Raw genomic sequence first — 24,026 nt, 5'->3', positions numbered from 1 at the left:
GCTGAAGAACATAATTTGGTGTCCCGGGTCAAAACTGATCGCTGGTAAATCTCTCGTTATGCTATATTATCATTGAATATTAGATTCAATCTTTGTGTCATTTTGTTTTCTTTCAGTTAGCACAGGTTTTGGAGGTGATTAATCATAGGCCTCATTGATCTGAGCTCATCCACCTCAGAGATTGAGTAAAAAAAGATTGAATAAAAAGATTGAATCCAATATTTGTCATAGCATAATGTGAGATTTGTTCGATATTTTTTGTAGGCCTGTCATTTTTGACTGAGAACACCACTAGTGCAATAAGGTGGGTGCAATAAGTATTTATATATCCCATCATTATACCCTGTGAGAGCAAAGTCAGTAAGTTTTAGTCTAATGTGATAACATTAACTTGCATTTTTGGGAAAAAGAAAATCCTCTCCAGGTCAAAAATGACCGGAACACAACATGAGGGTTAAAGTCAGTTCAGATCAAATACAGAAATACCAAAATACATATCAAATGTCACGAGCTAACAAACATGAAACCAGCTTTAGCATCAAAGCTCTCCTAGTAAACAGAAATGTAAACTGATCTTACTGCATTACATAGAGTAAATAAACATCGATAAAGTGATACTGAATCTCTGTAATAAACCCAGCAAGCGTCTGGAATGGATCTTCACAAGCGTCTGATACGAAACACTCAAATTGAGTTTGACGTAAGCATTTAAAAATACATATGCTGTACATAAATATAGGTACACACACACACAGACAGACACACACACACACACACACACACACACACATGGCCAAAAGTGATATCTGGATGGGATATTTCCTTTTAATTACCCAACAAGTTTGATTAAACCATCTAATTATGAGGAAAAATATTTTTTTTTTTATTAAATATGAGGGAAGTACAAAACACTAGTTAACTTGGTTAAGGCATTTACCTGAAAAAAAAAATATTTCGTAAAAAAAAGGCAAAACTACAGCAACAGGTTTTATTTTACTATGCAAAAAACAAACAAAAAAAAAATGCATAGAAAAACAAAAAGCTCACCAGGAAAAAGCATAACATAATCCTATTTCGTTGGTTCTGGCATGTGTTCATAATTTCTTTCTGAAAGCCTGGCAAAAAAAATGTGGCATGTTTAATTGCGTTATTATCATAAATAAAACAATTGACTCCAAGCACAACTACTCAATCTTCTTACAAAATCTTTAACAAATGTGTAATAATATTTAAATAAAGGACGAATATTTTCATTACTTTTGGCCACTACAATACATAGTATTTTTCATTTGTATTTAAGTACATTGTATAGACAATGCATTACAGGATTGCATTCTCTGTGAAGGATAAACATTTTTACCAAAAACAAGCTACAAAATCACAGGACAAATCAATGTTGTACTCGTGCTGTGTATGTAGGTTTCAGAACAGAGCTTGAATGTGAATAAGTCAGTCAGTTCCACACATAAAAACTACAATGACCCAGATCTCGAATGCATTATTTGAGGTATCAGTACACAAACTGAATCTACAGGACTTGTACGGTCTATGAGAGTGTGACGGAGAGGTGCAACGACAAATCTCACTGTCATACAGATGGAAACAGAGCAGGCCAACACACCCCACAGAGAAAGGAGAGAGAGAGAGAGAGAAGGAAGAGAGAGAGAGAGAGGAGAGAGAGAGAGAGAGAGAGAGAGAGAGAGAGGAGAGAGAGAGAGAGAGAGGAGAGAGAGAGAGAGCGAGAGAGAGCGCGAGGAGAGAGAGAGAGAGCGAGAGAGAGAGAGAGAGAGAGAGAGAGAGAGAGAGAGAGCGAGAGAGAGAGCGAGAGAGAGAGAGAGAGAGAGAGAGAGAGAGAGAGAGAGAGAGAGAGAGAGAGAGAGAGAGAGAGAGAGAGAGAGAGAGAGAGAGAGAGTATGCATGCGCTCTACTATACGTTCATTTCCTCGGCAAATGACTGTAATTATTATTATTACTCAACAGCAGCGAGTTGAAAATGTCATCTGACATGCAGCGATGAAAAGCTTCACGTTTAACCATATAGAAAAGATCATCATAATCATACTGTTGACTGTAAAGGTCTCTTCTTTATAAAAAGTTCTAAGATTTAAAGAGGCTAATGTGACGAGACTAACGTTTATAAAAAGCTTCCTCAACGGTTTACTGAATCATCTTATTTCCTAAACCATCTTGGTAATGAGCTCATTAATATATGACCACCCTCATTTGCATATCCACAGTCACCCTGGCCAGTTCAGCCAATTACAACAGAGCTCATTTACATACTTAAAGGTACAGTAGTAGTTAAAAACAGCTCCACAGTGTAAACAATTATTTCTCTAAATGAAATAGTATGTTTTACAAGAAAATACAATTTTAGTTTTTCAACTTAATTTAAAGTTTAATTCAATGTGTTACTTGCCATTTCTTTGCAAATATTGGTCAAATTTCCTAGAAATTTCGGAGTGAAAATTGTTTCAAAGTAAATCCGAAACCATTTATTTTTTAATGAACTTCGGAAACAACTTTCCTTTTCAGCTGAAGTCGCCAATCTCTTTTCAGCCGCTCAACTCAAACCATTCACATGAAGAGACATTTTTCATTATCCGATCAATTCCACAAAGTATGACGTTTCGAGAGAGAAAAAAAAAAATTCACTCTGAAATTACCAGTAAATTTGTACAAATTACAAAGAAACAACAAGTAACATCGAATTAAACGTGACATTCTGAAATAGAAAAACCAGTGTTTTCAATAATCTCGTTTTATTTGAGAAATAATTTTTTTTACAGTGTGTTTAACTCACTGGTTGCAAATTCCATTTGCGACAACAACAAATGCTCAGATTTATCTTGATTTCACAAACTCAATCTAGTTCAACTGTGTGTCTTAATGTAGTCTGACAGTAATAGATGCACTAGAGAGCGAGACGGGCTTCCTCTCGTGGCTTTCGAGAGCCATTCAGACGAGGAGATCGTTCCCGCTCGGCTGAAGTGACTCCTAATAGTTAAACCTGGACTAGCAGCCCGGCTCAACTCAACTCAACTCAACTCAACTCAACAGGATAATTGCGGCTGCCGGCGTACAGTAGCACATTGAAGAGGCCTTCACTTAATGGAGTATATTTACACACCAACAGAGAGTGAAGAGCCTTAAATGTCAGCGCTTAACACCGCCGCTACATGTAAACTGAACCGTATGAGTTAGAGGTGTGACAGCTTGAGCGTCTAAACCATTTAACCTTGCCCTACACAAGCTAATATTTTCCAATTACGCTCTCCGAGTGACACCAAGTAAAGTTTCACGTTCGTAAAGGAGCACGACACTGGAGACGGTCTGATCAGCGTCTTGAAGGTGAATGTTTTGTGGAGGAATGTGAAATAGAAATCCGATTGCTGTGGTTTCACAGCTTTCTGGGAGAAAGACGAGCCGTTTACAGGCAAAAGCTGCATCGATTCTGCATCTGATGGAAAAGGACACGCGGGTCAATCGGATAAGACGTCGAGCTCCCGGTGACTGGATCGGTTTTGTCCAAGTTTGGAGTTTCAAGACGCCAAGGAAGAAACGTTATGATCCAGAAGCCAGCAGAGAGGGGACACACAGTCCGAAAACATGAGAAAGAAAAGGGAAAAAGGAGGAACAGAACAGGACAGAAGAGGAAACAAAGGAGAAAAGATGAAAGGTAATCTCTGTAACACTTTAGAATACAGATCCGTCATTAATAAGAACACAGGAACAAACGAGTAACGCAATATTAACAACTATTAACTAACAAGAAACGAATTAGTAAGTAACAGAACTTGTTGAATATATTTCATACCTCCCATAAAACTAAGAACTACAATTTAGAGGTTAAAAATTAACAATGTATAATTAATTAATGAGTAAAAAAATGATTAAATACGGTAATGGCAACCCACTAGTACAGTAATGACTCAAGTATTACCAAAGGAATAACTAATTATTTGGATCGGTATTGTAAAGTGAACATCATGATAACTACCTAATATTGTAAGTCATTGTAAGCTTTTGAGGTTAAGGTGTTACTTCTGATGGATTTGGGAACACTTGAGTCATTAGTGTATTCCCATGATCTTCACTTCTACTATCTACTATCCAAATAATTAGTAGTTCCTTTAGAAGGATGTAGTAACACTTGAGTCATTACCATCCAAAACCTTACAAAAACCTCAAAAGCTTACTGAGAAAATCAGTGCTACCAGAGAAAAACAGAGGAGATTGACAATAATCCATATTTAAAAAAAGAATGACGAGAAAAAGCCAATGAGAGACACACTAAACATGGAGACACTGGAGTGTGAGTTTCACATCCCTATTGAGTTTTGAGTCGAGCACACGCTGCCCTTGAACTCAACACAGTGTGTGTGTGTGTGTGTGTGTGTGTGTGTGTGTGTGTGTGTGTGTGTTTGATGAAGACAGTATCCCATTTTAGCTTCAAACTAACTATTTGTACACCTGAAGTAAAGCACACGCTCTTTCCTGCACAAAGTCTTTCTTGTACCTGTTATTGCTGCAAAGGTATGAGAATGACCTCTCTATAACCTCCCATGAGCATGATGTAGTGCTCTATTTTTACTCCTTATCTGAAGAATAAACTAAAGCAAAAGCTACATGCATGTTTGAGAAGAGTTGACAATGACAACAGGCAAAGAGGACATGTTTAAAGATGAAAGATGTCGGGATGAGAAAAGTTTGTACAGTATTCGATCTCATCTGAACGGATGGAAATGTAGACATCAGAAAAACGTCTCTTGATCCCCCAAAAAAAGAAAAGTTGACAGCATGTGGTCCAAGAGAATGCGTCCATTGAAAACGGCTAAATGATTCATTATTTATGAAGTGTGATAGTGGTACATAAAGGTGTGAGAGTAGAAATGTCAACGTAGAGTTTTTGCTACACCATATTTGCATGGATTGTGGAGGGTTTACTAATGTAGTATATACTATACACAAAGACACATGGAGTAGGTTAATGCAAAAATGCTGTATAGAGCGTGCAAAAAAAATCATTATCATAGTTATTTCAGCTGAATGCCAACAACTGTTATAATATTTTGCACTCGTTCCTACCTCATTCTTTCAAAACATTAAACACTATTAAACACTCATGCGCTGAAATGCTGTCAAAGCACGTCTTGAAAGTTTTCCTCCATTAGTTAAAGATCAGTAGAGCGGCTTCGTTTTCAGTGTCATCTAAAGAGAAACGTAGGCGAAGTGTGTCTTGATGCTTTTTGCGACAGGTTGGGGAGTGTGTGTATGTACACACAACATCTGTACAAAAGTTTGATTTGCCATTTAATCAGCGATTAGTGAAAGCAGCGTGTGTGCACGTGTGTGCGTGTGTGTGTGCGCGTGTGTGTGTGTGTGTGTGTGTGTGTGTGTGTGTGTGTGTGTGTGTGCGCGTGTGTGTGTGAAATTGGCCTCGGTGGTCTGAATGGCTTCATTAAGCCTGTGTTACTCTCTCCAGCGGGGCGTTTGAAGCCGTGGACCGGCTCAGCGGAGGACTTGAAAGCAGTTTGTGCAGATACGGGAAAAAGCCTATGTAATTATCACAACACAAAAGACAGTCCTGGCCGAAATGAGCACACTAATGCATGTGTGTGAGATTCAAACGAGCTGCACATGAAAGCCAAACCCACTCTCGTCCACAGTACACAAAACCAAAACATCGGCGTCGAGCGACAGCTTGTTTAACATGGCACCCTGCATTCAGTTTAATTTCTCCACACATCTTTCTCTCTCGCATTTTACACCAACAGTGGTTCGCAGTTTCCTCCCGTCAGCAGCGAGAAAGACAGATCTGTAATTACTGTCTCGCACTAAAATGACACACAGAGCCTGTAAACGGTGCACTTCTAGGAAGATGCTAATGTTGGACTTTGGACTAAATAAACACTGGTCAATATGTCGCACATGCATGTTTGTCTCAGTGCATGAAGACAAGCACTTTCAGAAAGCAGCCACAGGCAAATGATACTAATTTAAATGCAAAAAGTGTTTCAGCAATGATAGTAAACAATGACAGATTGAAAAAGCAGCACTTCCGTTGAGATGCATGGAGATGTTTTGGAGGGTGAACATGATTGAAATGCCTCCATGTCCAATTTTGTCATTTATTCTCATGTCATTCCTTTCTTCTGTTGAATACAAAAGAGGATATTGTCAGTGTTTTGTCAAAGTCAATGGGATTCAGTGATGTTTGGACACCAAAGATCCTCAAAATATCTTCTTTTGTGTTACACAGAAAAACACGTTTTGGAACATAATTTTTGGCGAACTGTTCCTTTAAGACTCGCACTACATATTCTTGTTAGTTATTCAGACGTGCATAATATTATGGTAAAATTTTGAGACATATTTTAGATTACACAAGAACTGTAAATGTAAATGTAAATGTTGTTGCTTTTGCCTCTTTATGATGACTCGCTGAACTTAGTCCTAATTTGTAAGTCGCTTTGGATAAGGGCGTCTGCTAAATGACTAAATGTAAACTTCATCATCATTATCATCAACTCCAAAACATTACATTTTGGAACCTTGTTTTTGGGTGAACTGTTCCTTTAAGACTCACGCTAAATTTCATCATTAATTATTATGTTTAACTCAGACATGCGTCACATTATGGCACAAAAATGGGTAGCAAATGCTGTTAATTAAAAAAAAAAAAAAAAAAAAAAAAACTGAGGTATGCAACAATTTACAGACATATTTTAGATGCACAATGACATAATCATCATCAACAACAACAACTCAAGGCTTGTTCTTAATGGCATCATTGTTCTTCAAAATAAGTTTTGGAACCTTATTTGTGGGTGAAATGTTCCTTAAAAGATCCATGTTTCATTACTGTAATCGAACAACACGGACACTAACATCCCACGAAAAAACGCCCACTGCCTCAACACACGCTAAACTCAACGAGATAATCAGCACTCAGCGAGTGATCTAAAGAAAATGACTGACAACAAAGTTTAAGCTGCCGGCATCAGCATTCGGCTCATCTGTGCCCACATAAATACACATAATCTGTATGATCGTGTTATTTTTCCCAGTGCATGAATCATCCACACAAACAATATGTCACACACGCACTCATTTCAAACAGTGCCAGAGGATACGAGCAGACGCACACTGTGTTTAAAGGCAGGTTTGTGCTTGACTGAATTCCTGAAATCAATCGCTGCTCTGAATGAACATGGGCGGCCGATGAGCGATAAGGTCACCATGGAAACGGTCTCGGCACAGCATCTTCAGACGTGCGCCAGTGTTAACCTCTTAAGTGGCAACGGCACGCTCGGCATCAAAACACACACACACGTCAACATGATCACAGCCTCCGCTACATTAACAGATGGATTAAAAGAGGCAGAAGACATCATGGGAGCAATGATGCAAACTAGAAACTGCAAGATTAATTCTGGGAAATGTGTCCTGCTAATAACAGGTCTCTGTCAAAGAAATTTACACATATTTAAATGCTCATTAAAAACAAAGCACAAAAATCTTAAAGGGATAGTTCACCCAAAAATGAAAAATCTGTCATTAATTACTCATGCTCATGTCGTTCCAAACCCGTAAGACTTTCGTTCATCTTCGGAACATATAGAATTAAAATAAAGATATTTTTTGATGAAATCTGAGAGCTTTCTGTCCCTCCATTGACAGCGACGCAACTACCACTTTGACGCTTCAAAACGGTCATGTAAAACTAATCCCTATGGATTGAGCGTTTTAGTCCAAATTTTCTGAAGAGACGCAATTGCTTTATATGATGAACAGATTTAATTTAGGCTTTTATTCACATATAAACATTAATCAGCGAAAATGAACAAAAGCTCATCCGAAACTGCTTGACGCGCGAGAACAAACCTCTTGCGGAAGCTCAAACGTGTTGCGTAACAAGAATGAACCTCATTGGTTCTTGCTGAAGCTCAAACGTGTTGCGTAACATGAGAATGACCCTCATTGGTTCTCGCTGAAGCTCAAACGTGCTGCGTAACATAAGAATGAACCTCACTGGTTCTTGTTGAAGCTCAAACGTGCTGCGTAACACGAGAATGACCCTCATTGGTTCTCGCTGAAGCTCAAACGTGTTGCGTAACATGAGAATGACCCTCATTGGTTCTTGTTGAAGCTCAAACGTGCTGCGTAACACGAGAATGAACCTCATTGGTTCTCGCTGAAGCTCAAACATGCTGCGTAACACGAGGATGAACCTCATTGGTTCTCGCTGAAGCTCAAACGTGCTGCGTAACACGAGGATGAACCTCATTGGTTCTCGCTGAAGCTCAAACGTGCTGCGTAACATAAGAATGAACCTCACTGGTTCTTGTTGAAGCTCAAATGTGTTGAGTAACATGAGAATGAACCTCATTGGTTCTCACAGAAGCTCAAACGTGCTGCGTAACACGAGAATGAACCTCATTGGTTCTCGCTGAAGCTCAAACATGCTGCGTAACATGAGAATGACCCTCATTGGTTCTCGCTGAAGCTCAAACGTGCTGCGTAACATAAGAATGAACCTCACTGGTTCTTGTTGAAGCTCAAATGTGTTGAGTAACATGAGAATGAACCTCATTGGTTCTTGTTGAAGCTCAAATGTGTTGAGTAACATGAGAATGAACCTCATTGGTTCTCGCTGAAGCTCAAACGTGCTGCGTAACATAAGAATGAACCTCACTGGTTCTTGTTGAAGCTCAAATGTGTTGAGTAACATAAGAATGAACCTCACTGGTTCTTGTTGAAGCTCAAATGTGTTGAGTAACATGAGAATGAACCTCATTGGTTCTCACAGAAGCTCAAACGTGCTGCGTAACACGAGAATGAACCTCATTGGTTCTCGCTGAAGCTCAAACATGCTGCGTAACACGAGGATGAACCTCATTGGTTCTCACAGAAGCTCAAACGTGCTGCGTAACACGAGAATGAACCTCATTGGTTCTCGCTGAAGCTCAAACGTGCTGCGTAACACGCGAGAATGAGTAGTTTAAGTATTTTCAATTTTGGATGAACAATCCCTTTAATCTTAGTCAGTTTGTCAAGGTCAAAGTTACTTCTCATTAAAAATTGAGAGAGCAGACAAAGCCTGAAATTATATGTCTACAGAAGCAATTAATTATTGATTTGATCAACAGCTCTGATGAGCACCTCGCCTCCTTGTTTGGTCCATCTCTGCAAAATTCAATCACGACCAATTAACCCATTTCCACAGGCCAACTCAAGTTAAACTCACAACCAAACTTCCAATTTGACAGCCAATAATATCATGAAAATGACATAATATGAGTTAGGTTGACCATTAATGTGACCATCAGTCTAAAACTATTTCTCTCATTGCAATCATTTGAAGTAAATTGACCTTGTTTCTCCAAATAAAGAAAACTTTCTATTAAACAACTGATTTAAAGGACAAGTTCGGAATTTTACACTTAAAGCCCTGTTTTCAGATCGTTTCTGATGAAATACAATGGTTAAGATTGAAATTTGGACAAATGCTGCTGGCCCGAGAATTTTCGGTTTCTGTGGTAGCACCCCCTCACCTCCACAATGGTTGCATAGGTGCACTGGAACAATCCTTCCTAAAACGCATTAAACTTTTGTTTACAAAGACACAGAGTGGTCAGGGGTGTTCACTGATATGCTCACAAAAATCGCTGCAAAAGATGCTTTCCAACAGGTTTTATCGTAGGTTTTGTCCAACTCCATTGACTTGTATTGGATGTGCTGTGAGGTACGGTATTACTCCGCCGCCGGAGTGTCTATTATTCAAGCTCTCAACGGAAGAATGTACGGGTGTGAGGCGTTTGGAAAAATAGGTCCACAGTTTTACAACGAATGGTAAAACACCTGTTGGAAAGCATCTTTTGCAGCGATTTATGTGTGAGCATATCAGTGAACACCCCTGACCACTCGGTGAGTTTCACATCTTTGTAAACGAAAGTTTAATGCATTTTAGGAAGGATTGTTCCAGTGCACCTATGCAACCATTGTGGAGGTGGGGGGGTGGGTGCTACCACAGAAACCGAATATTCTCTGGCCAGCAGCATTTGTCCAAATTTCAATCTGAACCATTGTATTTCAAATTCATCAGAAACGAATCAAACGATCTGAAAACAGGGCTTTAAGTGTAAAATACCGAACTTGTCCTTTAAACTAAAACACTAGTAGATGCATTACCATGCATATAATCAGAGCAAAATAAGTTAAGACATTTACTCAGAAAACAAAGCAGGAAAGGAAAAGATTGTTAAAACTGTATCTGCCTGATATCTGCAGTGCATCTGAATTTGTCTGCAATAATCTCAATAATTAATATTTTTTCTTTCCCACTGACGTTACCAGCCTCCTCCAACTCATCGTTTAATTAAGACTATTTCAAATGCCGACTAACGAAAAAGAAGCTCCGTTATGGTTCTGGGTTGTGTCACGTAAGTGTGGGAGGGCTGTGATTATTTTCTCTCCCTTAATCAGGCCAAATTTAACCAAGAGTGTTTTAACAGAGGATAAAATGCCTGCACTTGAAAAGTTTTACGTCCTGGACAATCTAATGCTGAGATTTAAAGGACGCGCTTTCATCACAGATATGTGACTGACACCTGTTACTAATCTAAATCTGGAGATTACGCGCGTTCAGATGTATAGGCACGGGCGCTTAAAAACACAAATCTTCACGCAAGCATGCATGGTCTGTGATTTGTTTGCTTTGTCTAGATTTTAGAGTTATTAATGTGTGACACCTGCCTCTCCAATACGTGTATCTGACCATTACGCACACCATTACGATTCATGCACGAGCGCTTACCAGCACGAGTTGTGATGTCTTTACCAAGTTTGTTGGAATTGTAACAGGTTTTAAACAGTTTATCCTGACACGTTTCCAGCACACATTACGCACATGTTTAGAAGCATGCATGAGAACTTAAACGCAAAACAGACTTATCTTCGCGTATGCCTGAGTTTAGACGTTGTTTGGATGTTGTATTTAAGCACTGGAAGAGAGTCGCGCGCGCGCAACCGTTTGGAGACTCCGCGCTGCATGCGCTCTTACCCGGGCGGCTCTAGAGGAGTACGGGTCCTCGAACAGGTTCCAGATGACCGGCTGCCACTTCCTCCACCTGCTGACGGTGCCGTCTGCGGACACCACATCCTCGATGCCCAGTCGCTTGCCGTACTCGTCGTCCTCGTCGTTGTCCACGTTCATCTCGAACACATCCAGCGCCTCTTCAGCATCCCGGTGCTGTCGGTAGGTCATCCAGCAGCACGGCTCCACGTCCGTCTCATCGATGCCCCAGAAGGACAGCTCCTCCTCGAACAGCGGTCCGCACACGTCCGCCGGGCAGTGCAGCTTCCCGGTCCGGTAGTAGTTGAGCACGTAGGCGAAGACACCCGGGTGCCGGTCGAAGAAGTACTCGTTGCTGCGCGCGTTGTACTCGATGAACCCCGGGACTTGTTGCAGCTGGTCCAAAACCGACTCGAGGTCCGACTCAGAGGCGAGCAGGGCCAGACGCGTGCCCGGCAGGGTCTTCAACGTGGTCCGGTAAGTTTCGTGCCTCGTGCCCCCGACGTTGAGGATTACCCTCTCGTGCTCGTCGAACTTGCCCATCTCTCAGAGTGAGACATGACGCGAGGGGAGTAACGTTACTCTACGATGCTGTGGCGATGCTTGAGTACTCCAATAGTTCACGAACAGCCTCATTGAACTGAAGTGTCGAACCGAAGGCTTCGCTTTATTCCTGGCGCGCGAGAGGAGAACTCACTCACGCTCCTGAGCGCGTTTCTGAGGGGAATGAGCGCGCGCCTCAGACCAGCCCTGAGCGCGCAGACAGGTGAAAGACACGGCGCGAGAGCTCTTCCTTCTATCGACCTATCATCACCTGAGAGCAACAATCTCTCTCTCTCTATCTCTCTCTCTCTCTCAAGGACACACCCTTTCTCTTCAGTGGCATTCGGCATAAATATAGCCTATTCATATAAATATGATGTCATATGATGGTTGTCACACCAGCTCGAGATGTTCAAATTAGATTCTGAATATTTTTAACACTTTACAGGCTTGAATGAGTTCACCTTACTTTACCGCATTTATTGTCACATACAAAAGTATTCAATTAAAGTTTATTGTGTACTTGTACTTTCATTGACGGAATCTTTTAATAAAATAAATGTTCTTCATGTAAGCAACAAAGAAACCTTTTTATTAAAACTATTTGTTTACCATAAAAATTAGTGTGAACGCGTGTCGTGAACATTGGGGGCATTGCATATAGGCCTACTATTAAAAAAGTAGATGTTCTCAAAGTGAGTAATACTGGAAAGTATAAGCATCCATTTAACAATTTAAAGGTGGATGGTGTTTTCTAAAGTGTGCAAAACAGAGTTTCCGTTCTCTAGGGCAGAGAGCGAATCGCCGCTGGACTGAGCCTAATGGAGTGATTCATCATCTCTGACTCACATGCACTCATTACAGTATCCACTGGTCTTTCCCACAAACAGAAAATAGCCACTGATTCTCTCACAAGCGGGAGCTGTGTTCTACCGGTTGAAGATCTGAAAGTTTGTACATTCAAACCCCAAAATTATTTATTGATTTATCAATTATTTATTTGGCGGATAGATGGGTGGATGGATTGATGGTCGGTCGGATGGATGGATGGATGGATGGTCGGATGGATGGATGGATGGATGATGGATGGATGGTCGGATGGATGGTCGGGTGGATGGATGGATGGATGGATGGATGGATGGTCGGGTTGAAGGATGGATGGATGGTCGGGTTGAAGGATGGATGGATGGATGGGCGGATGAATGGAAGGACAGATGGATGGATGGATGGATGGATGGGCGGGTGGAAGGATGGGCGGATGAATGGAAGGATGGGCGGATGGATGGATGGGAGAATGGATGGGAGACTGGATGGATGAGCTAGACCTCTGGATGAATGGATTTAACTTAACTATTTATTCTTTCATTTATTTCCATATATATTTATTTTATTTATTTATTTTTACTTTTACCTCGTGACCCCGACGTTGAGGATTACCCTCTCGTGCTCGTCGAACTTGCCCATCTCTCAAGAGAATAAGAGAAACTCTCATTCATTCATTCATTCATTTATTTATTACTTATTAATTCCTACAGGTTTTGGGCCTCCATATACTGCTGGATTTTTGGCCTTAGTCACAAAACTGCTTCTCATCTTTCAATTTCTACGAAAACATTCACACTGTGTGTAAAAACAGACCGGTTTCAGCTGTGCCACAAACCCCAGAGCAAAGATAGCAGCAGTCACACTGAGCAGAACATGTGTGCATGTCTAAAGACACATGCTTTCCCACACACCAGCGTCTTAATCCTGTTTGCAAATACAGAATTAAAAATAGTATCAAGACTGGTTTGACATTGATAATTCATAAAGCCACAGGGAGGCTGCTATAACCACTAAGAGAAATCTTAAAACTACCTTTATCCCACATTTCTTTGCAACTTCAGAAGTCATATACAACACTGCTTCATGTTTTTTTTCCTCTAATGCATAACAGAGCTAAAATTAACGTGTCGTGAGCTGATTTGGCAACACAAACGAATGTGGAAGCTTCCTCTGAGAATAAACTGAACTGAACACTTTCCCTATGGACATTTTATATTTTGTGCATAGTTTAAATAGGTCTTGGAACTGGGTACAGAACCTGAAATAAACAGGAAAGAAAGTGTTGCTCGGCTTATAAAACACTACAAATAATGAGTAGTTTCACTGTACAGTCCACAGCAAAATGATACCAAGGTGCATAAGCTTTTCTTTTCAGACGTCCACAAAGGCATCATATTTTGGTCACTGATGCACAACACGGTTTTGGCGCAGAGCTCACATATCCCAAACTGACCTTGATTTAGCTGTAGGTTAGTCATGCGATACATCCTCCTACTACTGTCTGTGGCTATTTCAGACTAAGGTTTAGATCTCGATGATCGCGGGTCTGTTCTGATGGCTTCTGGATAAAAGGAAAAAACAATGATGCACAATTTTGTTCATTTTAGACCGAATAATTTTATGCTGTGAAATTTTTTAATGTTTCATTTCATCGGAATTATATGAAACTTGCTATTAAAAAAACACAAAACAATATGAACATGATTGGAAAAGGTCTAATAATTTATTTATTTTTATTAAAAAAAAAGCAAACTCATTCTCTTCAGGTAAAAAATGACCAGCATAGGAAATGAATGAGAAATCTTAAGATATAGAGCATTTTTGAGGGGTTAAAAAAATCAGCGCAGATGAAGTACCTAATAAAAGAAATTATGTCTGAAAATACTATTATAAACAATATATAGACGCACTCCCTGGCCATTTCAGTAAGTGCACCTTGCTAGTACAGAACTGCCACTCACTGGATATTTTCTCTTTTTCGGATCATCCTCTGTAATCCCTAAAGATGATTGTGCGTGAAAATCCCAGTAGATCAGCAGTTTCTGAAATACTCAGACCAGCCCGTTTGTCACCAACAACCATGCCATGTTCAGAGTCACTTAAATCAGCTTTCTTCCTCATTCTGATGCTCAGTTTGAACTTTAGAAGAACGTCTTGACCATGTCTATGCCTACATGCATTAAGTTGCTGCCATGTGATTGGCTGATTAGATATATTTGCATTAACAAGAAGCTGAAAGGTGGCCAATGTGTGTGTGCGCGTGCGTGCGTGTGTGTGTGTGTGTGTGTGTGTGTGTGTGTGTGTGTGTGTGTGTGTGTGTGTGTGTGTACATATGTCCCTTCATCCCAGATGGCAATACCTAAATATTAAAGAATAAAACATTAAATAATAAATATTATTGAAACAAAACACATTAGCCTACATGTATTTTATTCATTTAAAAATGTGTGGTTCTGGTGTTTATTATTGCACTTTGTATTACATTTCTGGGTTTATTAGTCTCTAAATTAACAGCTTGTGTGCTTTTATTTTTCTGCAGAAACAGTTTTAGGTCTTCTTTCATGTGCACTCCATGTTTTTAGGCACACCTGTTCATCTGCTGGTTAATGCAAGTATCTAATCCATTTACCTTTATACAATAAAGAACGTTGATACAATGTTTGCTCACCATTCCTAGTCTCCTGAAGCAAAACCAGCAGAGAAATTAATAATTCTAGCAACAATCATAATCAGAAGAGATCTTATAATGAAAAACCGTCTCGGGTCTCATTAAACTCCCCATATTAATTAAAAGTCTATTCCCAGAAAGAGACAGGACCAGGTACGAGGGCAAATGTGGTTAGCACATCCCATTAGGTGTGTAAACGCATTGATTAAGGTTGATGGGAGAGAAGCGGCTCTAATTGATGGAAGCAGATTATTCTGGGACGTCCAGCCCCTGTGGACTCAGTCTGGAAGGTGAAATCTCACAGCATTTATCCCTCTCTCCGTCTTTAATTCACATGAATTCAACATGTCATGTTTGAGCTGCCAGCCAGACTTAAATGAAAACACAACACGCGCGCTGTGACATTAAACAAGTTATATATTACTTGTGTTTAGATATTCGCTGTGGGAAACACGGGGTCTGGAAAGACGAGGGAAATGATTGGATGTATTACACTGTAGCGTCCTCTGTTGCTCGCACGAGGAACTGCATTCTTCAGGAGTAGTTCGTTGTTTGATGTTATGCACATAAACTAAAGAAATAAATTTGTTCTTACAGTAACTAAGAAGTTTAAATGGCTGCACTGATGCCTTTAAAGCTCATTTTATTATGTTAATGCTATTCCTAGTTAGCACCTAGACTAGTTGGCTATCACTTTTTATCAGACAAGTTCAAGTCTGGTTCACATTGCAACGAATTCTGGACAAGACCCGCCCACTTAGACAGGAAGAGCCCGTCTTAATGACACATAAAGCGGCCAATCACAGTTCAATACACAGACTGGTTTGCAGTCTATCGTAAAAAAAAAAAAAAAACTGGAATCAAAGCAAGTGGTTTTCATCTAATATCCAAGCATTTGATGAAGAAAACCTTTAGAAATATATTCTTAAATGAGACTTCCTTAATAGTGCTCATTGTAAACATGCCAGATATTGCATAAAAACTATTGTGTGCAAAATGCATCACAGGATCAATAATATGGATCGATGTTGTTTATGCCAAAGTCTGACCCATACCATCTGCATGTAAAAACAGATATTGAGTTACATCAGACCAGGTGACATCAGTTTTGAGGAGTTTGCTGGTCTTACCTGACGGTAATGAGAAGATCTCAGCTGCCGAACTCTATCCCTGTTACACCTCGCTGTTTTCTCACACCATCGGCTATAAACTCCAGAGACCGCGGTGTGAGAAGATCCCAGAAGAGCAGCAGTTCAAACTCAAAGCACAGAGCCATATTTCTTAACAACTGAACATCATACTTTCATGCATCTACCTGATTGGCTGATTAGATACTTGCATTAATGAGCAGATAAACAGGTGTGTCTAAACACATGGAGTGCATATGGAAGAAGACAAAACTGTTACTACATACAAAATAAAAGGACACAATAATCTGAACCCAAAAATTGTAATATAAAGTGCCATAATAAACACCAGCACAACACATTTTACATTTGGAGTTTATTTAAGGCTTTCAACAGTTGCTTATATCAATCAGCATAACACATACACAGCAAAACCAATAATGAGCACAGGGAGTGCGGTGTCTTATTGCATGCCATTCACATCCGATGATCTCCAGATGCTAAATCACATCATTCAAAGTCCATGCAACAAAATTATGAAAATAATTTTTTAATAGGACCAGTCGCATGTTTTGATTTCAGCACTACTTTGGAACTTTCACATTTTTTCCCTAAGAAAGATTATTTCGTTATCCTCAACAACAACAAAACAAAACAAAAAAGAGTGGCAAAATTATGAAAAAATATTATAAAAGGGGAAATCTGTAACTAAAATATATTCTTAACTTCTTAACCACGTATGAAACATCTAATCTAGTAGTGTATGATCACATTTAGTGTTTGGTATTTGATTCGAGCTTTAAAAAAGAAAGCTCAAAGCTGTAGCGTTGCCGTACTGCTCAGCAAAAAAATAATAACTCAGATTTCATAACTCTTTTAGAAAACGTCTCGTTTGCAGTCCTCACGCCTGAAAGCTTCAGAACACATGATTGTCATACCAGAAACATGCAGCCGTGTAAAACCTCCGCAGGCCATGGAAAACATGCAAATGAAACCGGAACACATCACTAGCTGCCTTAGATACCTGACCTCACCGAATCACAGAGGGAGATGAAGCGAATGCAGGTGCGTACTGACATATACATGACTGATTCAAACTGAACAAGATACCGCACTTGTCAACAAGTTAAAAGGAAACATTCATATTCACACACCTTCATTACATTAGCCTGCATTAAATTACTGCTAACTATTATAATGATTTTAGAAATGCTGACTAAGGATAGTTTTTTGGCTATTGGCTGACATTTTTATCCCCGCCCACACGGCCTTGATGATGTCAGCTAAAGGAAAGTCACTTCAGAGGCTGAGCAGATTATGAAGACAAATTTTCTTATCTGGAATAACATTTATGAATCATTTACAGACTAAAAACATGTACACTAATGTTCAAAAGTTTTGATTTTTTTTTTTATGTGAAATATTATTACAATATAAAATAACTGTTTTCTGTGTGAATATATGTTGTAAAATGACATTTGAAAAATGAATTACTCCGGTCTTCAGTGTCACATGATCCTTCAGAAATCATTCTAATATGATGCACGAGAAACATTTATTATTATAAATGTTGAAAACAGTTGAGCTGCTTTATATTTTTGTGAAAACCGTTATGCACTACTAGTCATAAGTTTGGGATAATATTTTTAAAATATTAGTTGAACATTTTTTTTTTTTTTACAAATTTAAAAAATACTTATTTAGCAAGGACACATTAAATCGACAGTTAATGTTTTTATATTGTTACAAAATATTTACACTTAAAATAAATGCTGTTCTTTAGAACTTTCTAGCCATCAAAAGAATCCTGAAGAAAATGCATCACATTTTCCACAAAAATATGAAGCAGCAAAACAGTTTTCAACACTGATAATAATCAGAAATGTTTCCTGAGCAGCAAATCATCATATAAGAATGATTTCTGAAGGATCATGTGACACAAGACTGAAGTAATGATGCCGAAAATTCAGCTTTGATCACAGGAATAAATTATATTTAACAACATATTCAGACAGAAAACAGCTCTTGTAAATTGTAACAATAATTCACAACATTACTGTTTTTACTGTAACAAATAAAAGCAGCGTTGGCTTTTAAATGATAGTGTATTAAGAAAGTAAACAGGGTGCATTTTGATTCACGTCAAGGATAAATGCAGTGAAATATGTAGATGTAGACGTCGAACCAATGAGTAGCGTTCGCTTCATCATGAGGAATTCAATAAATAAATATATAAATAGATTTCTGTTTGATTATCGTCACAGTTACTCGAGCCTGTTGCGTCTTCGTAATCCTCCAGTCAGATCTTCTGGAAGTTTCTGAGTGATGGTGACGTCGTCTACGCTGATGTCGCCCGAGTCCTCGAGGGAGGGCATACTAGAGTCACTCTCACTACCCACGTCTTCCTCTCCCACTGCGCGTTTGCTCTCCTCATCCTCATCCTCATCCTCCTCTACTTCAGAATCAGGTCTGAGCGCTCGGTGATCGAGAGGCTGCGCTTCATCATGTGTTTGTGATTCCAGACGAGTTTCTGGAAGAGCTTCGGCTGAAGTCAAAGTCTCGATGAGTCTGTCTAGATTGCGTTCACATGTCGGCTCTAAAAGAAATAACCAAGTGATTTGCATCACCCAACGGCACAACAAATCAGAAGCAGCGCTTACATCACACTTTAATATGTGGATGTCATGGCATTACAGAAAGCAAAATACTGTCTGGCATCACTATAAATCTCAAGATTTTCTCCTTTTTTTACACATTTCTCCTTAAATGTGTGTATATTATATTACATTTGTGTGTATTATCTTAAAGGGATACTCCACTTTTTTGGGAAATAGGCTCATTTTACAACTCCCCCAGAGTTAAACAGTCGAGTCTTACCGTTTTCGAATCCATTCAGCCGATCTCCGGGTCTGGCGGTACCACTTTTACAACTTTTCATTTTCCGTCGGTCTTAGTACACGATGTAACTACAGAAGAGTCAAGTTTTAAATAGGAAAAATATCGAAACTCTTTGGTCATTTTTTTGAGAGAGATGCTAATGGTCCTGTCCGATTCAATGATCTATGCTAAGCTATGCTAAAAGTGGTACCGCCAGACCCGGAGATCGGCTGAATGGATTCGAAAAACTCTGGGGGAGCTGTAAAATGAGCCTATTTCCCAAAAAAGTGGAGTATCCCTTTAAATGTGTATATTTAGATGTCTTGTACAGCACTTTGGTCAGTCTCGTGGCTGTGTTTAAATGTGCTTTATAAATTAACTAAACTTGAAACTTAAGATTCCAACATGCACATAATCACATATTTAGCATGATTTAATGACACATCATGATCTTCACTGCTCGACTCGACTGACAGGAATGGCAGCATGACCTACAGTTGGCCGTTTATTTGTTTATCCCAATAATTTGCTTACGGTATATATTATTTTCAAAGACCTGCTTCATTGATTGTGGTCGTCTGCATTAGTTATGCATAACTAGAATTTGCATTTGCACTATACATTGAGATATACTAGCACTTACTCACTGACATGAATGTAAACCTATATATAAAAGATTTACACATGCGTCCAATTAAGATTTTTTTTTTTTTTAATGGAGCAAAATATCAGAACAATTTGATTTATAAATTTTATAAATAATTTATAAATACAGATCAATAAAATCCCATTCCTAGTACTGCAATGCAAAAACAGATTAAATTAAGATAAAAAATTGATAAATAATAGATATATTTCTTGCATAAGAATTTGAGTAGCTGATTTAAATAAAAAAAATATTTAAATAAAACAAAACATTAGAACAAGCTAAAAATCCTTATACTACAGTAATTTTGTACTCAAAAGTGTAATTTTTTAATCAGATGCATTATGTTATTGAGTTTGAGTACATAATTCCTTCATTGATTTATCAGCTCATTTGGCCATGGAAGTTTTCAAAGGCCTTTAATACATTTAACTGTATGTGACACTTGCTGTGTTACAAGCAATGTTATTGTTACCAGTAGTGAGACATTTAACATGTTGGCGTTGTCCTGTGAAGCGCACGTGTGTGTGTATGTGTGTGTGTGTGTGTGTGTGTGTGTGTGTGTGTGTGTGTGTGTGTGTGTGTGTATATGTTAATTGTGTGGGTTTGTACACGGGAGCCGATGTGTTTACCTTCTATCCTGATGTTTGGAAACTCCATGCCTCTCTTCTTCATTAGCTGGCGAATGCACTGCAGCTGCGACATTATCTCGTTCTTCTGCTCCATGGCAACAGACTTCACACTGCAGCACAACAGAAAGAATAAACAGCAGGTGGAAAAACAAGCCCACACGGATGAGACCGAACAACCAACCGGTCGCTATGAGCGTGCAAGCACGTCTCCATTTGAATGCCGCAAACCCCGCTCTGTTTGCTTTTGCATAACCAAAAACAAATGTATGCGAATGTGGTTTAACCAAGTACATTCTTCCAGGACTCAATATATCACATTTATTTAAATCGAAGGGGTTTTAACATGGGTTAGCTAGAGCTGCACGATTACGGATAAATTAAGAATAACTATTTTTCTGTTTAAGTTAGAGATCAAAATTCTGAATAGACAACTAAACAAAATAACATGTCATTTACTAGAGGTTCTGACTAAATATCTGACTAAAAATCAATAACTGATTCAATGACTCACTCCATTACTGGATGAATCAGTGTTTTTGAACGAATCTCTTGAATGAATGATTCAATGACAAATTCATTTTTAACCGTCGCTTGTCGCCACCTACTGGTGTAACGGTGTAATTGATACAATCTTTATTTGAAGTGTTTCAAGCTACTTTCAAAAGGTGTTTTACTCTATTTTGCTCGCTTCTGTACACGGTGTTTATATCAGAACTATAAACTTTTTTTATCCCAGTACTTCTGTGACAATCTGAATGATTGTAACACAGAAATGATGATACTGTGTGGTTGAAAAGACTGCTTTTGAAGCCGTTTCAAACATGACAACTGTTCTCTCCGCCAACGCAGATCTGAATCAGTGTGATCATGTTTACTTTCACAGTAAATATCTCTCACCAGTTTGTAAGCGGGTCCAGCTGGGTCAGTATGGAGTTGAGCATCTTCTCGGTCTGAGCCAACCTCTGCTCCAGCTCATTCAGCTGATTCTCTGGAAATAAATGGTATATATACGAGTATATGAAATAAATGGTATATATACGAGTATATGAAATAAATGGTGAGATATTAGAAACGCAAATTTCAGCATTTTCATTCATGCACACATACCCGTCTCCTCTGACTTCTTCACTCCTCGAGCCGTTTTGGCTTTTTGTGCTTCAGAATCACTCGCAGACTTTATCTGCAAACACAAAAACACACACCTCTCAAACAGCAACCCAGAAGAATGGATGTTGTTTTGGCCCCTATAACGAAGCCTATTTTTAGGACCATTCATTTCTTATGCATTGTGCCATCATTTCCTTGACCTTTTGTGAATGCAGAAGAAACATTACTGTATTATGCATAACAACAACAGAAAAGTCACCACCTTTAGAAACTTATAAGCGGCAAAGAGCCCGACTCCGATGGCGTAGATGGGCATGAGAGTGAAGACGTAGCCCTTATTGTTGCTGTTGGATTTGTATTTGTCGCTTTTCATCTCCTGCTCCATGAGTTTCTTCATCTGATGCATGTTCTCCACACTCTGGGACATCTGAGGCGCTGCGTTCTTGTGGAACTGCTGCTGACTTTTCACGCTACCAGGACCCACACCGGAACCAGGACCTGCAGAACAACACACAGACCCACAATCCCCAAAATATACATCAGATTCTCCAGGGAGACGATCTAAAAACTATTGTGAACATGAAAATGATATCAAACATTGGGGTTCGATTGCTTGGTGCACAACACCAAAATATTAATTATATCTAAAAAAATAAGTGTATGTTATGTTTCCAGAATGTATGCAAATATGTAATATTTACATATAAGTTTAGAATCTTTAAAAGCAAATTATGCATAAAAGCAAATGACACTTTTACTAAAAAAAAAGTGAACATGAAAATGATATTAAACATTAGAATTTGATAACTGGGACAAAATATAAATATCTAAAAATAAAATAAAAGTATCTCAAATGTATTTTATGGTTTTAAAGTACAGAATGTACATATATAACATTTAGATATAGGTTTAGCACGTTTGTATGTAAATACGGATAAATGCAAATGACAGCTTCCTCTGCACTTTGACTAAAATTATTTTGAACATGAAAATGACATTAAACATTAGGATATTTGAGAACTGGAACAAAATATAAATATCTAAAAATAAAACTCAAAAGTGTTTTAGGATTTTAAGGCACGGGATGCATGTAAACGTGCTTAATTCACATATAAATATGTAAAATATCAATGAAAGCAAATATGGATAAAAGGAAATGACAGCTTGCCCTGCACTATCACAAAAAAATATTTTGAATATAATAATAATAATAAACATTGTGATTTGTTTGCTGGGTGCACGAGACAAAATATAAATATAATGTATTTTATCGTTATAAAGTACAGAATGTACGTAAACATTTATAACATTTTAGATACAATTTTAAGCATGTATGAATGCAAATATGGACAAATGTAAATGACCGCTTCATCTGCACTTTTACTAAAAATAATTTTGAACATGAAAATTATATTAAATATCGACTAAATGAAATAAATATAGATACAATAACAACAAGTAAACTAAGGGTGTTAATACAAACTTCACAAACCAGAGACGTAGTAAAAATTTGCAGCAAATCAGCAAAGACCGTCAAAAGGCCACAATAAAGAGAGTAAACAAACACAGGTGTGCTCGTGCGCGCACCTCTCCTGCTGATCCGCGGGTCGAAGGACTGCGCGTCTCTCGCGCTGCCGCTGAACATGCGAGGAAACAGCACGAACACCAGCAGCACTGCGGTGAACGCCATCACGAGCTGCTGTGAGGACGACAACACCATCTCTGAATGAGAACTAATGCTGATCAGTTACATACACGAGAATAGTGATTCACCAATCCCCACACTGTTGACAGAATCTCTTCTTCTGTTTGTGTGTGTGTGTAACGAGAGAAAAAGCGCGAGAGCGCCACCACTGACCTCTACAGGACTGGCGTGAAATTACAGCTTTACTCGGTGTTAGAATCTGATTTCCACCTCCATAAAACTTGCTCTGATATTCCAAGTATCCCGTGTCTCTCTGACATGATATCATGTGAAGAGAATGAAACACACACACACACACACACACACACACATACACACATTGTGTTTTCATGTTTTATGGGGACTCTGATTTTTATACTGTACAAACTGTATATTCTCTAAATATTATATATAGTATATTATATATAGTATATTCTTCCTAAACCTATCTTATTAATAATTCACGCAAAAAACTTGATTCACACACATGCATGAAACCAAATACACATGCACAAAAATACACGTGCATTTAGCCCCGTTGTACCCGTTATACTCCTGCCGTGTGAAACAACCAATTTACTGACACAGAAAGCTAGAAAGAATTGTTATCAGTGGAAAATTGCAGAGACAGTAAGTTGAGCTGTATGAGGCCATTATATCTCTCAATGCACACTTCAATAAAGGTTTCAGAGAAAACTGTTATATTTTACAGATTTGATCCTAATTTGAATGAAGATATTTTGGTTTAATTTTATACTCTGTTATTTTACAGATAATTACAATCAAAAAGAAAAACAGAAATTTTAATAATTCCGTTTTTGAATAAATACAGCATCAATT

At 38.6% G+C, this 24,026-nt stretch overlaps 2 protein-coding genes across 12 annotated transcripts in view; both read right to left on the bottom strand.

Annotated features, from left to right (window-relative positions):
• The window catches only part of kcnc2 (potassium voltage-gated channel, Shaw-related subfamily, member 2), a 69,718-nt gene extending 57,746 nt beyond the window's left edge, over positions 1–11,972 (bottom strand). For 6 of the 8 annotated variants that reach the window (XM_082168421.1, XM_082168416.1, XM_082168423.1 and 3 more), the window contains exon 1: positions 11,066–11,971. In XM_082168421.1, coding sequence (XP_082024547.1) covers positions 11,066–11,620 — 555 coding nt within the window. In that variant the 5' untranslated portion in view covers positions 11,621–11,971. Of the gene's footprint in view, positions 1–11,065 lie in introns of all 8 variants that reach the window. The other 2 variants (XM_082168417.1, XM_082168418.1) reach the window with 2 other exon arrangements.
• A 4,575-nt stretch (positions 11,973–16,547) lies between these two features.
• Positions 16,548–24,026, bottom strand: part of LOC309497982 (uncharacterized protein) — a 70,594-nt gene continuing 63,115 nt past the window's right edge. Inside the window, exons 2-8 of one of the 4 annotated variants that reach the window (XM_082168464.1) lie at positions 23,361–23,460; positions 23,090–23,201; positions 21,765–22,000; positions 21,503–21,575; positions 21,293–21,383; positions 20,396–20,505; positions 16,548–18,836 (exon numbers count right to left, since the gene is read on the bottom strand). In XM_082168464.1, coding sequence (XP_082024590.1) covers positions 18,505–18,836; positions 20,396–20,505; positions 21,293–21,383; positions 21,503–21,575; positions 21,765–22,000; positions 23,090–23,192 — 945 coding nt within the window. In that variant the 5' untranslated portion in view covers positions 23,193–23,201; positions 23,361–23,460 and the 3' untranslated portion in view covers positions 16,548–18,504. Of the gene's footprint in view, positions 18,837–20,395; positions 20,506–21,292; positions 21,384–21,502; positions 21,576–21,764; positions 22,001–23,089; positions 23,324–23,360; positions 23,461–24,026 lie in introns of those variants that run through there. The other 3 variants (XM_082168465.1, XM_082168463.1, XM_082168466.1) reach the window with 3 other exon arrangements.

This window comes from Leuciscus leuciscus (genome assembly GCF_965113295.1).
Source record: "Leuciscus leuciscus genome assembly, chromosome: 4".
Classification (NCBI taxonomy): domain Eukaryota; kingdom Metazoa; phylum Chordata; class Actinopteri; order Cypriniformes; family Leuciscidae; genus Leuciscus; species Leuciscus leuciscus.
Note: the sequence above shows the minus strand (reverse complement) of the source record. Positions and strands in the feature narration are given on the sequence as shown.